At 47.8% G+C, this 19,279-nt stretch overlaps 1 protein-coding gene and 1 non-coding gene across 2 annotated transcripts; both read left to right on the plus strand.

Moving 5' to 3' along the window:
* The first annotated feature begins 1,850 nt into the window (after nucleotides 1-1,850).
* On the plus strand, nucleotides 1,851-18,868 carry Rabif (RAB interacting factor). The gene is made up of 2 exons (XM_041648948.1): nucleotides 1,851-2,028; nucleotides 15,963-18,868. The coding sequence occupies exons 1-2, from the start codon at nucleotides 1,903-1,905 to the stop codon at nucleotides 16,206-16,208; spliced, it is 372 nt and encodes a 123-aa protein (XP_041504882.1). The 5' UTR covers nucleotides 1,851-1,902; the 3' UTR covers nucleotides 16,209-18,868.
* Nucleotides 3,671-3,746, plus strand: LOC121446683. Its single transcript, XR_005974114.1, has one exon. It is a non-coding gene; the product is annotated as a small nucleolar RNA SNORD19 (small nucleolar RNA).
* Nucleotides 18,869-19,279: the final 411 nt, after the last annotated feature.

A 19,279-nucleotide genomic window follows, 5' to 3' on the forward strand; every position in this document is an offset into this window, starting at 1 on the left:
CCCCAGCACTTGGGCTGCAGAGGGATACAGATCTCTGAATTCAAGGCCACCCTGGTCTACAGAGTGAGTTCCAGAACAGCCAGGGGTAGACAGAGAAACCCTGTCTCAAATAACCAAAAAATAAGCAAAAGGAATATAGATATATCAGCTTTGCACAAGGCCTGCCAAACAACTGAAAGACTTTTCCCTTTTTTCTTTCTTTTTTTCTTTTTTTCCTTTTTCTTTTAAAACTCACTCTCACTGTAGAACTCTGGCTGTCCTGGGTACTCTATGTGTAGACCAGGCTGACCTTGAACTGGAAGAAATCCACTCGCCTCTTCATCCCCAGTCGTGGGATTAAAGGCGCGCCCCACCATAGCCAACTAAAACGATCAGACTCTTGGTTCCAGAGCCAAAGGAAAGCAGAACAAGAGGATAAAGCCCTTCAGCCTGTCTGGGCAGATGGGTTGTGCCTGCTGATTGAACCACATGTGGCCTGTGAAATGTTCATTTGTCTTTGAGAGAGAGCGAGGGAAGGTACTGGGTAGGAGAAGAAAACGAGGAGAAAGGACTGGTAGCCCTCACCTTATCCGTATGAGCACTTATCCCCCTAGTCTGTTTTGTTCTGAAATTCAGATGTAACCATTGCAGTATTTAATATACAGCCAATAATTGGCCAATATTGAAGTTGTTTCTGTCCTCAAGTTCCATAGATTCACATTTCTTGTCCATATAAAGTTCAAATTCCTTAACACGCACTGGCTCCATGGTGCCGAGGGGCATATTCTACCATTCTGCACTTACTACTACAGTCTTGTTCCAGTCACTGGTTTGCCACCCATTCTTAAATTTGATCCTATTCTGAAGGATTGCTTTCCTGACAACCCTAATTCTTGATCAAAATGCCACCTAGCGGGGCTGGAGAGATGATGTGTCAGTGGTTAAGAGTATGTAGACTTGATTCCCAGCATCCACTTGGGGCTTACAACGGTTAACTCCAGTTCCAGACATCTGGTGCCCTCTTCTGGCTTTCACTGGCACCAGTATGCACACCGTGCACTTAACCTACATGCAGGTAAAACACAAGAAATAGTAAAACAAACAAACAAAAAACCCACAGAGCTAAAGACCTAACTCTCTAGACATAGCTATTTCCCAATCCATGCTTCATTGGCAGTACTTTGTTACTGAGATTAGAATCTGCGACCCTCTCAGACTATATTCTCACACAATTCCCATCGTGGATTGTGGAACTAATGAAGAGAGCAAAGATCGCGCATGTTAATAAGGTGGTTTAATCGTTTCTCATTCTTATGTCCTTCTGGTCTTGGGAAACATGCATACTAGAATTAATGGGATACAAAGACTAGTTAGAAAGTAAGAGCCGTGGCTTTGGAACGCACAAACTAAACTTATCTTTGCCTTCTTCCTGCACTGAGCCTGAGGGCAAACCCTCTACGGCGGTGACTACGTTTTCAGAAGCACTGTAAAAATCGCTTTGGGGCCTAATAAATGGTCACTGTTAGACACCCGGCTTAAGACTTCCACGCAACTTTTTCCAACACGAAATATACTCAACAATCTACACTGCTTCTTACATTAGAAGCGAATGTATAGTAGCTAAATTTGCTGAGGTCTGACCCAGATTGTCGAGGCAGTGGACATGGTAAGGCGGCCATAGTGACGCCTAGGCCAATATTAGCGGAGGCCCGGTACAGAGAAAAGATTTGTCACAAAGTCAAGCTGACACTTCAGGCCGGCAATAAATAAAGGCGCCTGCGCAATAGAGTGCAGACGCCTGCGCAGAGGTACAGCGAGGAGCACCGGGCGCCCCGCCCCGACGGAGCCGCGCCAGCGTAGTTCCGGGTGAACGAATTCAAATCGCGCGTGCGCCGTTGTGGCCCGTGCTGTGGCGGCGCGGCGATGGAACCGGCTGAGCAGCAGAACGAGCTAGTGTCAGCTGAGGGCCGGAACCGGAAGGCGGTGCTGTGCCAGCGTTGCGGCTCTAGGGTGCTGCAGCCAGGGACTGCTCTTTTCTCTCGCCGACAGGTAGGTAAATACATAGACCTGAGTAGATTCGCTGTCCGTAGCCACCGGGTGGCTCGAAACTGGTCCCGGCTCCCAGGTTTCCGGAGACCGCGCCCTTCTTTGCGCGCCTTAGCCCCGCCCACCTTCGCCAGGTCCCGCCCCTCGGGTGCGGCTGACTTGGTGGCAGGGCACGGTTACCAGACCGCCTGCTCCTTTCTCTCCGTGCAAGGCCCTAGCTCAGCGAGTGCACCTGTCTCGGACGGCCCACCCTTCCCCAGGCCTCGGGTACCCTGTGCGAGCTTAGGGAAGGAGGAACCTCAACCTCCAGATTTCTGGAGCTCTGGCCAACCTGCTGAGTCCGGCAGGTTTATCTTCAGCCGCCACTCGGTGTCGCCCCAGGGCACCTGAGAATGATTAGATTCCGGTCCCACCACCGCCCTCACTCATCTTTTAGTCCCCACTTCTTTTCTCATTTGCTGCTCCCCAGAGGAGCTCCAAAATCAAGTAATATAACCTTGGCTGACCTGGAACTTGCTGTGTGAACCAGGCTGGCCGCAGACACAGATCCACCTGCCTGGTTCTGCCTCCCCAGTGCAGTGCAAACTGTATTTATTCTTCCTCAGACCCTTGTTATAAATGGTCTGTGAGAAGCTGGTGGGCCACTGTTATTTCAGGTGGCACTGTAGTGTCTGCTCCAAAAGCAGAATCCTTTTCCTAAAGAAGGAAAGAAGTGTTAGTGGCTTCCTTGTTTTGTGTGTTTTGATGATTTTCTGTAGTGCCTGTTTTAATAAGAATTCCGGCCCGGCAGTGATGGCGCACGCCTTTAATCCCAGAATTTGGGAGGCTGAGGGAGGCGGCCTGAGTTCAAGGCCAACCTGATCTACAGAGCTAGTTCCAGGACAGGCACCAAAGCTACAGAAAAACCCTGTCTCAAAAACCAAACACAAACAAACAAACAAATCCAAGGACAGGAATTAAAGTTCTCCTTTTGTTTTATAAAGTTAGTGACCTCGTGGAGGGACAGACTGAACCTTGAGCTTGAATCCTACCCTGACCACTTACTAGCCCTGGAAGAGGTGTTGAACCTCACTTGCTCGTTCTGAAAAAGTCAGGATGATGAGAGGGAAGGGTTTGTGTGAGAACAGAGCATTGTGCCTCCGTAGGGGACACATCTGAGACTAGCTTTTAGGTCAGTTCTTTATCCTTTTATGGCAGCTTGCCTGCTTTTGTAAACTGACAGAAATTTAAAGAGTCCTGAACGGTGTGTGGTGGTGCATACCTATAATCCTAGCGCCCAGGGCTAGACAGTGAGTTCAGAGCCATCAGGGATACATAATGAGAGCCTGTCTGTTAATTAAATAAAACTGTTTATTGAAAAAGTCAAGAATTTTCTTAAAGGAATTTTATAGTTTATATTTAAAGTTTTTGTTTCCTGTTTTAAATTGATGTTTCATGGGAAGGAAACTTAGGAACAAATTAAATTATATGTTACATATCATATTTTGGTTCCCAACAGAATTTGTACCTTTACAGAGAACAAACGGTGCGTAGCACTCTTCACCTGAAACCCCCGTAAAGCTTCAGCGTAGCTTTGAATTGTTGAGAAGCCCCTCAAGCCAGTCTAGCAAGGCTGAGGTCGTCTCTCTTAAGGATATCCTTCCAGAAGGTCTGAGGACAATATCTGAGCAGTCTGATTCTAGCTGCAGACTGTAAGATCCATGTCTGACCTTGTTATGGTTTTGGTCCCTTTAAGAGACAAGCCACACCCATTCCCCTCCCCATCTGCTGAGGCAGGCTGATCTTCAGTTTCCGGCCTGAGCTCGCTCCTTTTTCCATCTTCCTCTTGGAGAGGCAGCTTTGCTTCTGCCTCTCTCCCCACTTCTCTCTTCCCCCCTTCTCTGTCTCTTTCTCCTCTTCTCTCTCTCTCTCCCTCTCTCTCTGTCCCCCCCTTCACCCTTCCTCCTCCATAACACCCTGAATAAACATTCAACCTCACCCTGCATGTCGTGTCTATCCATGTTTCTGTCTTCTGCCCGCCCGCCATGTGTCTCCCTGCCTGGAACCAGCCACTGCTCTGAGACCAGCAGCTGTCTCTGCCTGGGACTGGCTGCTCCCAGGGCCTACTGTCTGCCTCCACATGGCCCACCGCCACCATTCAGGCCACCGCTCTGGGACCGGCAGCCATTTCTGCCTGGGACTGGCTGCTCCCAGAGCCCGCTGTCTGCCGCCACATGGCCCGCTACCACCATTTTGGGACCTACAGCATTTCTGCTGCCTACTGCCACCGGGTATCTTGCAGCATTTTAAAAAAAAGAACAACAGACCTCAACATAGAAAAAAACAAAAGAAAAAAAAAACTAAAGATACCCTTCTGGGCCTGGATATATGGGACTGGACAGATGGCTCAGTAGTTAGGAGCACTGGTTGACCTTCTAGGGCTGGACAGATGGCTCAGTGGTTAGGATCACTGGCTGACCACCTGGGGCTGGACAGATGGCCCAGTGGTTAGGAGCACTCGCTGACCATCTGGGGCTGGACAGATGGCTCGGTGGTTAGGAGCACTCGCTGACCTTCTAGGGCTGGACAGATGGCTCGGTGGTTAGGAGCACTCGCTGACCTTCTGGGGCTGGACAGATGGCTCGGTGGTTAGGAGCACTCGCTGACCTTCTGGGGCTGGACAGATGGCTCGGTGGTTAGGAGCACTGGCTGACCTTCTGGGGCTGGACAGATGGCTCGGTGGTCAGGAGCACTGGCTGACCTTCTGGGGCTGGACAGATGGCTCGGTGGTCAGGAGCACTGGCTGACCACCTGGGGCTGGACAGATGGCTCGGTGGTCAGGAGCACTGGCTGACCACCTGGGGCTGGACAGATGGCTCGGTGGTCAGGAGCACTGCCTGACCACCTGGGGCTGGACAGATGGCTCGGTGGTTAGGAGCACTGGCTGACCACCTGGGACTGGACAGATGGCCCGGTGGTTAGGAGCACTGGCTGACCTTCTGGGGCTGGACAGATGGCTCGGTGGTCAGGAGCACTGACTGACCACCTGGGGCTGGACAGATGGCTCGGTGGTCAGGAGCACTGGCTGACCACCTGGGGCTGGACAGATGGCTCAGTGGTCAGGAGCACTGGCTGACCTTCTGGGGCTGGACAGATGGCTCGGTGGTCAGGAGCACTGGCTGACCACCTGGGGCTGGACAGATGGCTCGGTGGTCAGGAGCACTGGCTGACCACCTGGGGCTGGACAGATGGCCCGGTGGTCAGGAGCACTGACTGACCACCTGGGGCTGGACAGATGGCTCGGTGGTCAGGAGCACTGGCTGACCACCTGGGGCTGGACAGATGGCTCGGTGGTCAGGAGCACTGGCTGACCTTCTGGGGCTGGACAGATGGCTCGGTGGTCAGGAGCACTGGCTGACCTTCTGGGGCTGGACAGATGGCTCGGTGGTCAGGAGCACTGGCTGACCTTCTGGGGCTGGACAGATGGCTCAGTGGTCAGGAGCACTGCCTGACCACCTGGGGCTGGACAGATGGCTCGGTGGTCAGGAGCACTGGCTGACCTTCTGGGGCTGGACAGATGGCTCGGTGGTCAGGAGCACTGGCTGACCTTCTGGGGCTGGACAGATGGCTCGGTGGTCAGGAGCACTGGCTGACCACCTGGGGCTGGACAGATGGCTCGGTGGTTAGGAGCACTGGCTGATCTTGAAGTACATGTCAAATGGCTCCCAACTCTTTGTAGCTCCAATTGGTTCCAGGGGATCCAATACCTTTTTCTGCCTTTTGTGGATACTAGACATACATGTGATACACATACACACATGCAGCAAACGCTCGTGAAGTAAAAAATAAATAAATCTTTTAAATTAAAAATCGGGTCCTTTTGGCCTGGCAGTAGTCGTGCACACTGTTAATCTCAGCACTTGGGAGACAGAGGCAGGCGGATCTCTGTGAGTTTGAGGCCAGCCTGGTCTACAGAGTGAGTTCCAGGATAGCCAGGGCTACACAGAAACCCTGTCTCCAAAAAAAAAAAAAAATCCCTTTGAAGTTGGCGTAGGATGACTAGTCCTTACTCACTCTCCATACCAATAGCTACTTTATTTTCTGCACTACGAAGAAGGCCAGACAAAAAGCTCTTGGAGAGGAAAGAGTTTATTGGGGTTACAGGTCCTGATGACAGAACGTTATTGAGGGAAGCCAAGGCAAAGCCTCAAGCTGACCAGGGAACTGAAACCTGGATGAAGGAATCGTGCTGACCAACCTGCTTTTCAGTGTTCTTCCTGCTCCCACACAGCAGTCTGTTCAGCTCCAAGCACTCAATGCTTTTCCAACCCAAGGTTCCAAACGTTTCCACAGTCCTCCCCAAGGCAACATGTTATCACAGCAATAGACACTTTCTGCTACCGACTTCTGTCCTGGTTTGGTTTCTGTGGCTGTGATAATACAACCGAAAGCAACGTGGGAGGAAAAGTTGATTCCATCTTACAGTTCTGGTTCATCCCGGAGAGAGGTCGTGGCAGGAACCTAGAAGCAAGAACCTGGAGGCAGGAGCTGGCTGACGCAGAGGCCAGGGTGCTGCTTCTGACTTGCTCCCCATGTCTTGCTCAGCCTGCTTTCTTCTAGAACTCAGGACCATCTGCCTAGGGGGTAACACTATCTACAGTGGGCTAGGCCCTCCAACATAATTATCAATCACTAAATTCCCTCACAGACTTGCCCCCAGGCCCGTGTGGAGACATTGTCTCACTTGAAGTTCTCTCTTTCCAGATGACTCTAGCTTATGTCAAGTGGACAAAAAACTCTTCAGCACACTTCGGATCAGAACTGTTTCAGATTTCAGAGGTGTGATTTTTGGGGGTGGGACGGAGGAAACTTTTTCAATTACACAATGAGGTATTTTAGGTTTGAGAGACAAGTCTAAACATGGAATTTTTTTTCATAGCTTCCATTCCGCAGAAGCTGAAGATAATTCGGTGTATCTTTGGTGCGCCTGCATTTTGCCTGCAGCCCATCATATGACACCACATGTGGAATTTTCCACTCATGTCAGGCAGTGCTCTAAAAGTTCAAACATTGCAGCATTTCAGGTTGGAGCTGAGGATTGAGAAATCTAAGTTTCTTATAATCTTTTAAATGTTCTTAGTTTATTTTGTATGTGTGTGGGAACCGTATGTGTGCAGGAGCCCTTGCAGGTCAGAAGAGGGTTTTAGATCCCCTGGGACTGGAGTTACAAGAGGTTGTAAAGCACTATGGATTCTGGGAGGAAGAGCGGTATGTGCTCTAGCCACTGAGTCATCTCCAGCCCAGATTTCTGAGAATCCTAACTAAAATTGTTGGTTAAGCTAAGTAGAGACAGGGTGACAATTCCTTGTAAAAAAATGTAGTGTTTTGAGCTGGGCGGTGGTGATGCACACTTTAATCCCAGCGCTCAGGAGGCAGAAGCGGGTGCTCCAGGGCAGCCAAGGCTTCACAGAGAAACCTTGTCTCGAAAAACAAATCGATAGATAGATAGATAGATAGATAGAGAGTTATATAGTGTGTGAGTTTTAGAAACTGTCTCCCTTAGCCAAAATAGAGGTTCTGGAGCTCTGGGCATAAGTCCTCTCCATGGGAGTGGAAGGTCGTGATCAAGTAAGGACATGGAATCCAAAGGAAGACTGAGCCAGGTGCCACTGAGTCTTCAATGGCAAGGGCAGAGTGACCATGATGGGTGACCAATCCGTAGAAACCTTGCAGAGGTGATGGGGGGCAGCTGAGAACAAGAGGAGCAGCTCTTCCTCTCCAGGTCCGGCAGCTCTAGACTGCTGGGTCATGGGCTGTGGCCTCCTCGCCAAGAGCCTCACTCTTGTGCAAAGAAAAAGGGAAAGTCCATGGAGTTTGGAAATTAGGAAAAAAAGGCAGTGCTGTAGAAGAGGGATGTTTGGTCTTTTGTGGGAAGAGCAGAGATTGGCTTGTAGGAAGAACAGTATACACTGTGCTGGGTGAAGTGGGAAGAAGACAGCACCTACAACACCTGTTGCTCTTTCAGAGGACCCATCCGTTCCCAGCACCCACATGGTGGGTCACAACCATCCGTAACTCCAGTTCCATGAACACCGCCCTCCCAGTGCCTTCTTCTAGCACCCACTGGCACCAGGCATGCACATACATTTAGGCAAAACACCAACAGCAGTGGTGGCGCACACCTTGAATCCCAGTGCTTGGGAGACAGAGGCAGGCAGATCTCTGAGTTCAAGGCCAGTCTGTCTACAAGAGCTAGTTCCAGAACAGGCTCCAAAGTTACCCAGAAACCCTGCCTCAAAAAAACAAAACAAACAAAAAAACACCAATACACATAAAATAAAAATGAATAAATCTAAAAAATATATTTAAAAGAAAATAGTATTGGGTTAAGCATATTGGAGCAGAGAACGTGAGGGCAGTAACCAAGAACACTTTCTTATAAAACTAAACGTGTTCTAACGAATGAGCAGCACCCTGGTGTTTTTCCCAGAGAAGTGAATTTAGGTTCATATCAAACCTGTAGAGATGTATGTGGTGACTGTGCTGTTCAGCGCCACACTGGAGATGGCACAGAGGGCCTTCCAGCAGGTGAATGGGGTACAGATGAACTGAAGTCTGGTTTTTGTTTTTGTTTTGAGATAGCATCTCATGTAACCCAGATTGGCCTCAAACTTGCTTTGTAATGGAGGATGATCTTCAACTCCTGATCCTCCAGCCTCTACCTCCCAAGTGTTGGGATTACAGTACCACAGCCAACTTGATACAGACAACTTGAATAATCTACGGAGAATTACACTGGTCAGAAAAAAGATTATCCGCTTTATGAATCTATTTGTATAACATTCCCTCACTCCACCCATCCATCCCTGTTTATTTTGAGGTCACCAGCCTTCCCCCTGCCACCGCCCCGTTTTTTTGTTTTTTTTTTTTTTTTTTGAGGCAGGGTTTCTCCATGCAGCCCTGGAACTCACTTTGTAGTCCAGGCTGACCTCAAACTCACAGAGATCTGCCTGCCTAAGTCTCCCAAGTGCTGGGATTAAAGTCAAGGGCCACCCACCCCAGGCTTTTTCTTTCTCTCTTATGTGAGACAGGTCTCACGCTAACTATATTGGCTTTGCTTCCTTGTGTAGCTGAGAGGATGACCTTGAATTCACCAGGCATGGACCACTAACCCCAGTTTATATGATGCTGGGGACCAAACCTAGAGTTTTGTTAATGCTGGACAAGCAGCTCTGTAAACTGATGGCTTGCCCAGGCCAGCCTGGGCCTCATGATTCTCCCACCTCAGCATCCCAGTAGCTGGAATTATAGGCGAGCGCCACTGTTCCGGGTTAGTATAACATCTTATCCAAACAGGGTTTCTCTGTGTAGCCCTGACTGTCCTGGAACTCTGTCGACCAAACTGGCCTCAGACACACGGACACCCACCTGCCTCTGCCTCCCGAGTGTGGGGTTAAGATGTGCGACACTACACTCGTGCATGTGTCTGTGCGTCTGCGTAACATTGTTGAAATGAGGAAAGAATGAGTGGTTGCCAGCAGATGGGATTGGGGGGCAAGGTGCTGATGCATGAGAGGAGCTGTTCGCTGTCCTGGCTGCAATGGTGAACAACAGGCAAATGAACACGAGTAAATGGATCGGAGTTGAAGGCCACCCTAGGCAACAGGGCCCGAAATACAGCCAACAAAACTCAGCTCTCCAGATTGCATCAGATCGTGTACTCTGGCTGTGAGCGCTGCCCCAGCTGTGCAGTGTTCCCTCGGGGAGACGAGGAAAGGCTCAAGGGATTTGTGTTATTCCTTTTGGTTCTTTTGTCTTTTGCGACAGGGTCTCACTAGGTAGCCATGGCTGTTCTGTAACTCTTGGCGTAAATCAGACTGCTTCAATTCACAGAGAACTTCCTGCTTCTGCCTCCCAAGTACTGAGATTAAAGGGCTTTGTTATTTCTTAAAAGGTTAGGTGTGTGTGTCTCTATGTGTCTGTGTGTGTGATATGCACATGGATGCAAGTTCCAGCAGATTCCAGAAGCAAGCATTACATGGAGCTGGAGTTTCAGGGAATTTTGAGTCACCAGAAGTTAGGAACCAGACTTGACTGCTTGGAAGAGCAGTTGTCCTTAGCTGTTGCCAAGCTCTTGTCAGTCCTTTTATGGGTTTTGTTTTATATATATATATATATATATATATATATATATATATATATATATATATGTATGTATGTGTGTGGGTTTTGTTGTTGTGTTTTTTGGGTTTTTTAAATTTTTATTTAATTTTTTTTGGGGGGGGGGTGGTTTTCAAGACAGGGTTTCTCTGTAGCTTTGGAGCCTGTCCTGGAACTAACTCTTTTTTTTTTAATATTTTTTATGGTTTATTTAACTTTATTTTATGTGCATTGGTGTGAAGGTGTCAGATCCCCTGCAACTGGATCTTCAGACAGTTGTGAGCTGCCATGTGGGTGCTGGGAATTGAACCCGGGTCCTCTGGAAGAGCAGTCAGTGCTCTTAACCACTGAGCTATTTCTCCAGCCCTGGAACTAACTCTTGTAGACCATGTTGGCCTCGAACTCACAGAGATCTGCCTGCCTCTGCCTCCCGAGTGCTGCCCGGCTTTTGTTGCTAACGTCTTTTGAAACCGTGCCTCACTTTGCATCCCCGACTTACCTTGAACTGACCTGGAAGTTATCTACCTGCAAATGAATGCTGCTATGCCCAGCTCCTTTGCATCATTTCTTAAAACTAAACGTGAACTTGTCGGGACAGTAAGTGAAATAAGCCAGTCCAAAAAGGACACATGCGGAGTGACTCCTGACATAAACTACCTAGAGTGACTGCAGAAGAAGGTGGTTGCACTCTCAAGGCCAGCGAAGGGAGCATAGGAGGGCTGGTACATAGGGAGAGTACGTGGGGAGATGCTTCTTCAATGGGACTGCCTCCGACTGGGCTCTGGTGTTCTGTAGGCAGTGGCAGCACAATCGTGAGCATTCTTGTTTACTGGACTGTACACAGAAACGCGGTTTAGTGGAGACTGGAGAGATGGCTCAGCAGTTAGGAGCACCCGTTTGGCAGTTCACATCCCCTCTAACTGAAGCACCGAGGGATCCAGGGGCTTCTGACCTCCACACACATGCGCACAAGTGGCATTCATTGACACACACACACACGTACCCATAAGTAAAAATACAAACTTTGTAAAAGTGGGTAAGCGGTAAGTTGTCTGTAATTTTACCACTAACACACACACACACATCAAATGGAACATGAATCTCAGCTATGTAAAATAGTGTTGTTTTAATATTAATAATGTGATGATTGGCCAGGTGGTGGCGGCACACTCTTTAATCCCAACACTCAGGCAGAAACAGGAGAATCTGTTTGAGTTCAAGGACAACCAGGACAGGCTCCAAAGCTTCAGAGAAACCCTGTCTCAAAAAAACCATAAATAAAATGTGATGTTTAATCTTTTTCCCCCTAGCTAAACCCCCCTAAAAACAAGGTCTCACAGAGACTGGGTTGGCGGCTTCTTGTGCTCTTTGAGGTTAAGGAAGAATCTGCTTTTCTAACTGAGTGTGGGTTTTACAGTACATTGTTTGGCTTATGAGCTGTGCCCTATTATATGTGCAGCCATTTCATGTGATGAGGCAGTTTGTTTTTTCTTGGCAACCTTTAAGTTTTTTGTTTATTTGTTTTTTCAGACAGGGTCTCACTATGTAGCTTTGGCTATCCTGAAACTATTTCTTTAGACCGGACTGGCCTCAAGCTTTCAGACATCCACCCACCTCTGCCTCGCAAGTGCTGGAATTAAAGGCAAACCCCACAACATCTGGCTATGATGATTAATCTTGTCAACTTGACTGAATTAAGAGACACTTAGGAGCCAGGCCTTTAATCCCAGAGTGAGTCTACACAGCAAGTTTCAGGACAGCCAGGCCTAAACAGAAGTCCTGTCTCAAAAAAACCAAGAGAGAGAAAGAAAGCACTAAAAGATGGATAAAGAATTATCTCAGCTCCATCCCGTGAGGATGACCCAATGGGGCCTCTGAGGGTGCTTCAGCCCACTGATGGATTTGGAATTTGTGTAGACTGTTGGGCGGTGTTGGAATGGCCACTTCCGGGACATGTGCTTGGGTGGTATTGTCCTCTCTGCTTCCTCTCCCCTTTGACGTGCATGGCTCTGTCTCTCTGTCCACATGATGATGAACTGAAACTGTGAACATTCCCGGTTCTATTGCTCTTACAGAGGACTCAGGGCTGGTTCTCAGCACCTGTGTATTAGCTCACGGTCACCTGTAACTCCAGTTTCAAGTGATCCCCTGCCCTTTTCTGACCTCAGCAGGCACTAGGCATACATGTGGTGCATTTACAGACATACATGCTGTCAAAATACGCATACACTTGAGTAAACAGGAGGAAGATGAAGAGTAAGGAAGAAGTAGAAACTGAGTGTGCTGCCGGCCATTAATCTCAGCATTCATGAGTCGTAAGCAGGCAGAGCTCTGAGTTTGAGGTTAATCTCGGCATTCATGAGGCCATTCATCAGGCATAAGCAGAGCTCTGAGTTTGAGGTTAGCTTAATTTACATGGTGAGTTCCAGGTCAGTCAGAGCTACATAGTGAGACCGTGTCTCAAAAAAAAAAAAAAAAAAAAAGGGAGAAAAAGGGGCTGGGGAGATGGCTCAGTGGTTTAGAGTACTAACTGCTCTTCCAGGGGTCCTGAGTTCAATTCTCGGCAACCACACGATGACTTACTACCTTCTGCAATATGATCTGATGCCCTGTTCTGGTGTGCGTGAAGACAGAGCACTCGTACATAAATTACATAAACAAATAAATCTTTTAAAAACTAAAGGAGGGGAAGAAAAGAAATGTATATATATGTTTTGCCTTTTAATTCCAGTACTCAGGGAACTGTGAGGCAGGAGGATCATGGCTTGACCAGCTAGCACTATAGCGAGACTCTGTCTCAAAAGTGTTGTGTCTGGGAAACAAGCTATCGGCAGCAGCCGTCAGAGGAGCGGAAGCTGAGAAAGCTTTGCTGGCAGTGCGTGTTCCAGTGGAAGGTGTGCACACTGCCCACACAGGAAGTGAAAGCAGCCATTCGCGTGTGTGTGCACATGCACCAGAGACTTCTCTCTCTCCTGGTAACTGAGGCTGAAGTCTCTGAGATCTTGGGGCTAGGAGCTGAGAGATGGCTCAGTTGTTAAGAGCAGTTGCTTCTCTTCTAGAAAGCCTGAGTAAAGTTCTTAGCCCATGTCCAGTGGCTCACAATTGCCTGTATCTGGACTCTGTGGGCTCCCCAGACATAAGACAGCATACCCTTGACAGCACTTCAGATTCTATCCTTTTTTTTTTAAATATTTATTTATTTATTTGTTATGTATACAATATTCTGTCTGTGTGTATGTCTGCAGGCCAGAAGAGGGCACCAGACCTCATTACAGGTGGTTGTGAGCCACCATGTGGTTGCCGGGAATTGAACTCAGGACCTTTGGAAGAACAGGCAATGCTCTTAACCGCTGAGCCATCTCTCCAGCCCCAGCACTTCAGATTCTAAAGTTAAGAGTTTCTCTTCTGTTTTTTTCTTTGTTTTGTTTTGTTTTTTTGTTTTTTGTTTTTCGAGACAGGGTTTCTCTGTGGCTTTGGAGCCTGTCCTGGAACTAGCTCTGTAGACCAGGCTGATCTCGAACTCACAGAGATCCACCTGCTTCTGCCTCCCGAGTGCTGGGATTAAAGGCGTGTGCCACCATCGCCCAGCTAGAGTTTCTCTTTTTTAATCAGATAAATCCAATCCAGGAACAAATACTCTAATGGAGAGAGACAAACAATAAATTAAGACACTTTCCTTTAGGCACCGGATTGATGACTCAGCAGGTAAGGGCACTGGCTGTTCTTACAGAGGACCCTGGTTCAATTCCCAACATCCACAAGGTGACTCTCAAGCAACTATCACTCCAGTTCCAGGGGGTCCAACAGGCACACATGTGAAGTACATACATACATGCATGTGGACAAAACATTCATACACATTAAATCTAATAAAAGACATTTTTCAGAAAATTTGGTCATGGTATGAGGAAACTCAGGTGTGATGAGTATGTTATGAAGGTATTATGACTATGATATTTTCATCAGCGAATGCAGGTGCCCAAGTGTGGCAGCTGTGCATTTAGATACATGTAGGGTACACATCTGTGATTCTTCAGTTAAGCTCTCTTTTAAAAATAAGTGGAGCTGGAGAGATGGTTCAGCGGTTAAGAGTTCTGCTTCGGGGCTGGAGAGATGGCTCAGAGGTTAAGAGCATTGCCTGCTCTTCCAAAGGTCCTGAGTTCAATTCCCAGCAACCACATGGTGGCTCACAACCATCTGTAATGGGGTCTGGTGCCCTCTTCTGGCCTGCAGGCATATACACACACAGAATATTGTATACATAATAAATAAATAAATATTTAATAAAAAAAGCTAAACAAAGAAAAAAAGAGTTCTGCTTGTTCTTCCAAAGGTCCTGAGTTCAAGTCCCCAGCAACCACATGGTGGCTCACAACCATCTGTAATGAGGTCTGGTGCCCTCTTCTGGTCAGCAGGCATACATGCAGACAGAACACAGGATATAGAATGAAATTTGATAAATAAATAAAATGGGTGGTGGTGGTGCACACCTTTAATCCCAGCACTCAGGAGGCAGAGGTAGGCAGGTCTCTGAGTTCAAACCAGGCCTGGTCTACAAGGTGAGTTCCAAGACAGCCAGGGCTACTCAGAGAAACCTTGCCTTGAAAAAAAAATTTTTTTTAATATACTAGGCAGTATGGAATTCATTCAGACCGTGGTGGTCAGAGACTTCCTGAGATTATGAATATCAACAAGGGGGCCATCCACGCCAAGTCTGCAGGCAGAACCATCTTGAAGAAGCAAGGCTGCCAGTGTGGCTGGTCCACAGTGAAGCTAATGGGAAGCTAGCTCAGGTGGTGCTGTGGACTCCGTGGACAGTGACACAGAGGCCACCTGCTCAAGTGCCCCTCCCACATCTCTTAGGCTCATCACAAACCCTTGGTTCCCTTTCCCATCAGAGCTTGGTGCAGAGTTTGGTGGTGGTAAAGGAAGAAGAGTACCCTGTGGACTCACGGTGATAGCATCGTAGGGCCAGACATACAAGCCCAACACTGATTACAGTGGAACATTTGAGATTAAAGAGATGAGCGTGAAGTTTGTTGTAGCAGTTCTGTCTCCTCTGTGTGTGTTGGGGTGGAGGCGGTGTGAGAGGTGTGTCACCAGTGAAGAGGCCCTCATTGGAGAAGCGTCACAGGAAGGAAAGGAAGGACAGCTCTGAAAGCAGAAGCTGTTGGCTAGTGCTATGTGATTCATACCCGTGTAACTGGATCAGTAAAGACTGGAGAGTGGAAGCTCAAATCGCCAGGGCAAGCCATGTGTGGTGGCGCACGCCTTTAATCCCAGCCCCAAGGAGGCAGAGGCAGGAGAGTATCTGTGAATTAAAGATCAGCAAAGGCAGGGTTGGAAGGATGGCTCAGTGGTTAAGAGCACTGGTTGTTCTTCCAGAGGACCCACGTTCACTTCCCACATGACAGCTCACAACTGTCTATAAACTGTCTGGAATGCCAGTTCCCTCACACAGACATACACGCAGGCAATACACCAATGTACATAAAATGAAAATAAAGTATTAAAAAACAAACAAACAAAAACAAAGATCAGCAAAGGCATGGAAGGCCACGTCTCAAAATAATCCTAGCGGTAGTAATAGTGATCATCAAGGCAGGCACCAAGCAGAAGAGCGACCATCACCCTAGAGTGTAACCTAATGTGATGACTGCCGTCTTTTATTTTATTTTATTTTCTCCCAGTCCAGAAAGCTGCTAGGTGTCAAGGTCGAGGGTACGTAGACTAGGGGTGAAGATGTGACCAGAGCCAGTTCAGCTTTCACATGCCTTATGTTCTCTCTCCCGCTGCAGCTTTTCCTCCCCTCCATGAGAAAGAAGCCAGCCCTGGCTGATGGCAGCAATCCTGACGGTGATCTCCTCCAGGAACACTGGCTGGTTAACGACATGTTCATCTTTGAGAATGTGGGCTTCACCAAGGACGTGGGCAACATCAAGTTTCTGGTCTGTGCGGACTGTGAGATTGGACCCATTGGCTGGCATTGTCTGGACGACAAGAACAGTTTCTATGTGGCCTTGGAACGAGTTTCCCACGAGTAACTGAGGGGACTCGGCGCCACCCTATAAAGCTGTGCTGGCCGTCTTCTCCCTCTCAGCGGACATCCTGCCTCCTCCGAGCCTCAGTGCGTGCCTCCTCCCACTTAATCCTCCGTGTGTCACAGCTGTCCTCACCCCCACCTGCCCGATTCGGAACATGGAAAAACATGGAAGTCCTCTAGAAGTGTGGTCTGGTCCGTGGCATTCTGCCTGGCCGCTTTCCACAGCTCCCTTCCTGCTCAGCAAGAGCAGTAGTCAACTTTTCAGCCACGATGACAGGGAAAGATGCTCACTTGCTATTAGTTGAAACTCCACCTTTTCTCCTTCAAGAAGCCAGGTGTACTTCCTCTTGGAAGGTGGAAGCAGGAAGGTCAGGAGTTCAAGGCCAGCCTCAACCACAAAATGAAGCCAGCCTGGGCTCTGTGAGAAGTCTCAAAAAACATAAAGCAAACAAATATTTGCAAGTGACTTCGTTGTGTGCGACCTGCTTGTCTACAGCAGTTTGTTCTCTTTAAAGATAAAACATTTACAAATGTCAGTATTTAAGCCACTAGTCAGAAACACATTACTTCAGACACATTTTCAGTACTGTGTTCGGACCCTTTGTTCCAGGTTGATAGTGATATTCTTCAGTGAAGACGGATGTGGGCGGGCGTTCTTCCCACAGATCTCGATGGGGTTTCTCTTTGTATTAGTGCCTCGCTGCTGCAGTTTGCACTGTTAACCCTAGGGAGACAGCCTGACTGTACCAGGCTCTTTTGGAATCAGAATGGAAGATGGAGGATATACAAAGGATTGCTTAGCTGCATCACACCTGGGTTTATTAGGAAAGATTTCTTTAATGGGTAAGGTCATAGTTCATAAATACAGGTTGTAAGGTCCTCAGGAGTTTGGTTCACTTGGACTGTCTATACCAGCCCAGGATGCAAACCCTTTCTACCTAGATTTCCATTGTTTCGGGGTTGATATCACCTTTTCTTATCCGCCAACTTACTCTGCAGTAACAGTTGAAATAGTTTGCCATCATCCCTTCCTCTGGAGGCCTAGAACTGAAACATGGACTAAGTACAGACCCTGTTATTCCTTAGAATACCAGTCATGGCAGATCAAGGACATTCTCAGTTACATTTCGAATTCATGGCCACCCTGTACTACATGAGAGCTTGTCTCAAGCAAACAAAAAATGACAAATAGGAGTTGAGAAGATGGATCAACAGTTAAGAGTGTTTGCTGCTCTTTCGGAGGACCTGAGCTCAATTCCTAGCACCCACATCAGGTGGTTCACAGCTGCCTTTAAGGCCGGTTCGAGGGGATCTGCACTCTGGCCTCTGCAGTTGCCTGCACACGTGTGACGTACATACAGACAAGCAGGCACACACATACAAATAAGCAAATAAAAATTTTACAAATGAAAAAGCAAAAGTTTCAATCAGGCGGTGGTGGCACACACCTTTAATCCCAGCACTAGGGAGGCAGAGGCAGGCCTGGTCTACAAAGCAAGTTCTAGGACAGCCTGGGCTGTCACACATTGAAACTCCCTCTGTCTCTGCTTCCTGACTGTTCTTTCCTCACTGAAGTTTTCTGAGTACTCCCTCTTAAAGTACAGGCTCCGAGCACAGTTTTGCCAGCGCCCTGCTCACTTGGGTGGCTTTCTATCCCACTCAGTCTGTGTGGGCTCCACTGGCAAGGGAGAGACCGTGTTTTCCAGACAGATAAGCAAGCACACCTGAGTGTGGCATTTGCAGGAAAATAGCTAAGACTACTGACCAGCTCGGGTCAGAAGGAACAAAGCAAGCAGATGCTCTAGGGACCCATGGGCCCTCACTTCACAAGTCAAAGACCCAAGCTGAACTCGGCTTTTAACTCCTGTCCACCTTCTAACCACAGAAATGATATATGATAATTATTTATCAATGTAAGAATCAGTATAAAGTTCTAACTAACTCAAATCTGTTGGGCAGTGGTAATGTGTATATCCTGGCTTCCTATGTGCAAACATGTAGTTTTCTAAACAAATAGGAGTTCATATTGTACTCTTTTATAGCTTGTTTTCCGTTTACCAAAACAGGAACATCTTCCTTGTCAGTAGACACCCGGCCGTGAACACTGTTGCCAATGCTCCATTGTATTGCTGGGCTATAATTTCAGTAACCCACTGTTGTGTTGCCTACAGTTGTCCCTAACAGTGACACGACATGCAAGGGTGTTAGCTGTGTTTTCATCCTTATTTCCTCAGCTTGTGTCATAAGAAGCGAGGTTGCAGGGTGGGCTTGCTGTCAAAGCTCTGCCAGGCAGACATTCTTCGAGGTCACCTTGTCACCCCACTCCCTCTTCAGCAATGTGAGTGTTGAAAGAACACTCAGTCCCCCCCCCCCCCCGCCACTAACACTGGGGGATTTTATCATTAAGAAACACTTGCTCTTCCATTTTTTTTAAAGTATCTTACTGTTTTATTTCTACTTATTTCTGGTTTAAAAAAATCTGACCACATTCTAGTTTTTATTCATTTATTTTGAACTGTACAGACCAAGGTGGCCTGAAACTCAACTTGTTTCTTTTTCGAGAACTGCCAAATGTTTTTGACCCAGTGACCAAAAAAAGCTGAATTACTGTTCTGCCTTTTCGGTTTGATGTAAAAGAAATAAAGTCATTTAAGCAGTGAAGCTGGGGTCCTGTCTGTCTTGGGCAGAATACGTAATCTGTGAAGAGCAGAGGGAAGCTGAGTCCTGAGCAGAGGGGGTCAGCTTGAGGTCTCTCTTGTCGCCCCTCTGGTCCTCTCCTGTTAAAGGTCTTCATGTAATACTTGCAGCTCAGCTGCTCCTTGCCCTAGGAGGGTAGAGGTAAGCCATGCTTGCTGCTGGGAATAGAGCATCTGTTGTGGGGTTCTCACTAGTGAAGACTGCCCAGACATGGGTTTAAGCCAATAGAAAGTCTTTATTAACTGACTGGGTGTTCAGAATCCCAGGGTAGCCCTGAGCCTTCTTCAGAGTGAGCTTTTAAGCACAAAAACCATAAAGTATGGGTTGCCATACTTTAGCTAAGAACAATTAGCCGGGGTGTTGGAAAGATGGTTC

Source organism: Microtus oregoni, unplaced genomic scaffold, assembly GCF_018167655.1.
Source record: "Microtus oregoni isolate MIOR12 unplaced genomic scaffold, Mior012 000003F_ref0000135, whole genome shotgun sequence".
Lineage (NCBI taxonomy): Eukaryota > Metazoa > Chordata > Mammalia > Rodentia > Cricetidae > Microtus > Microtus oregoni.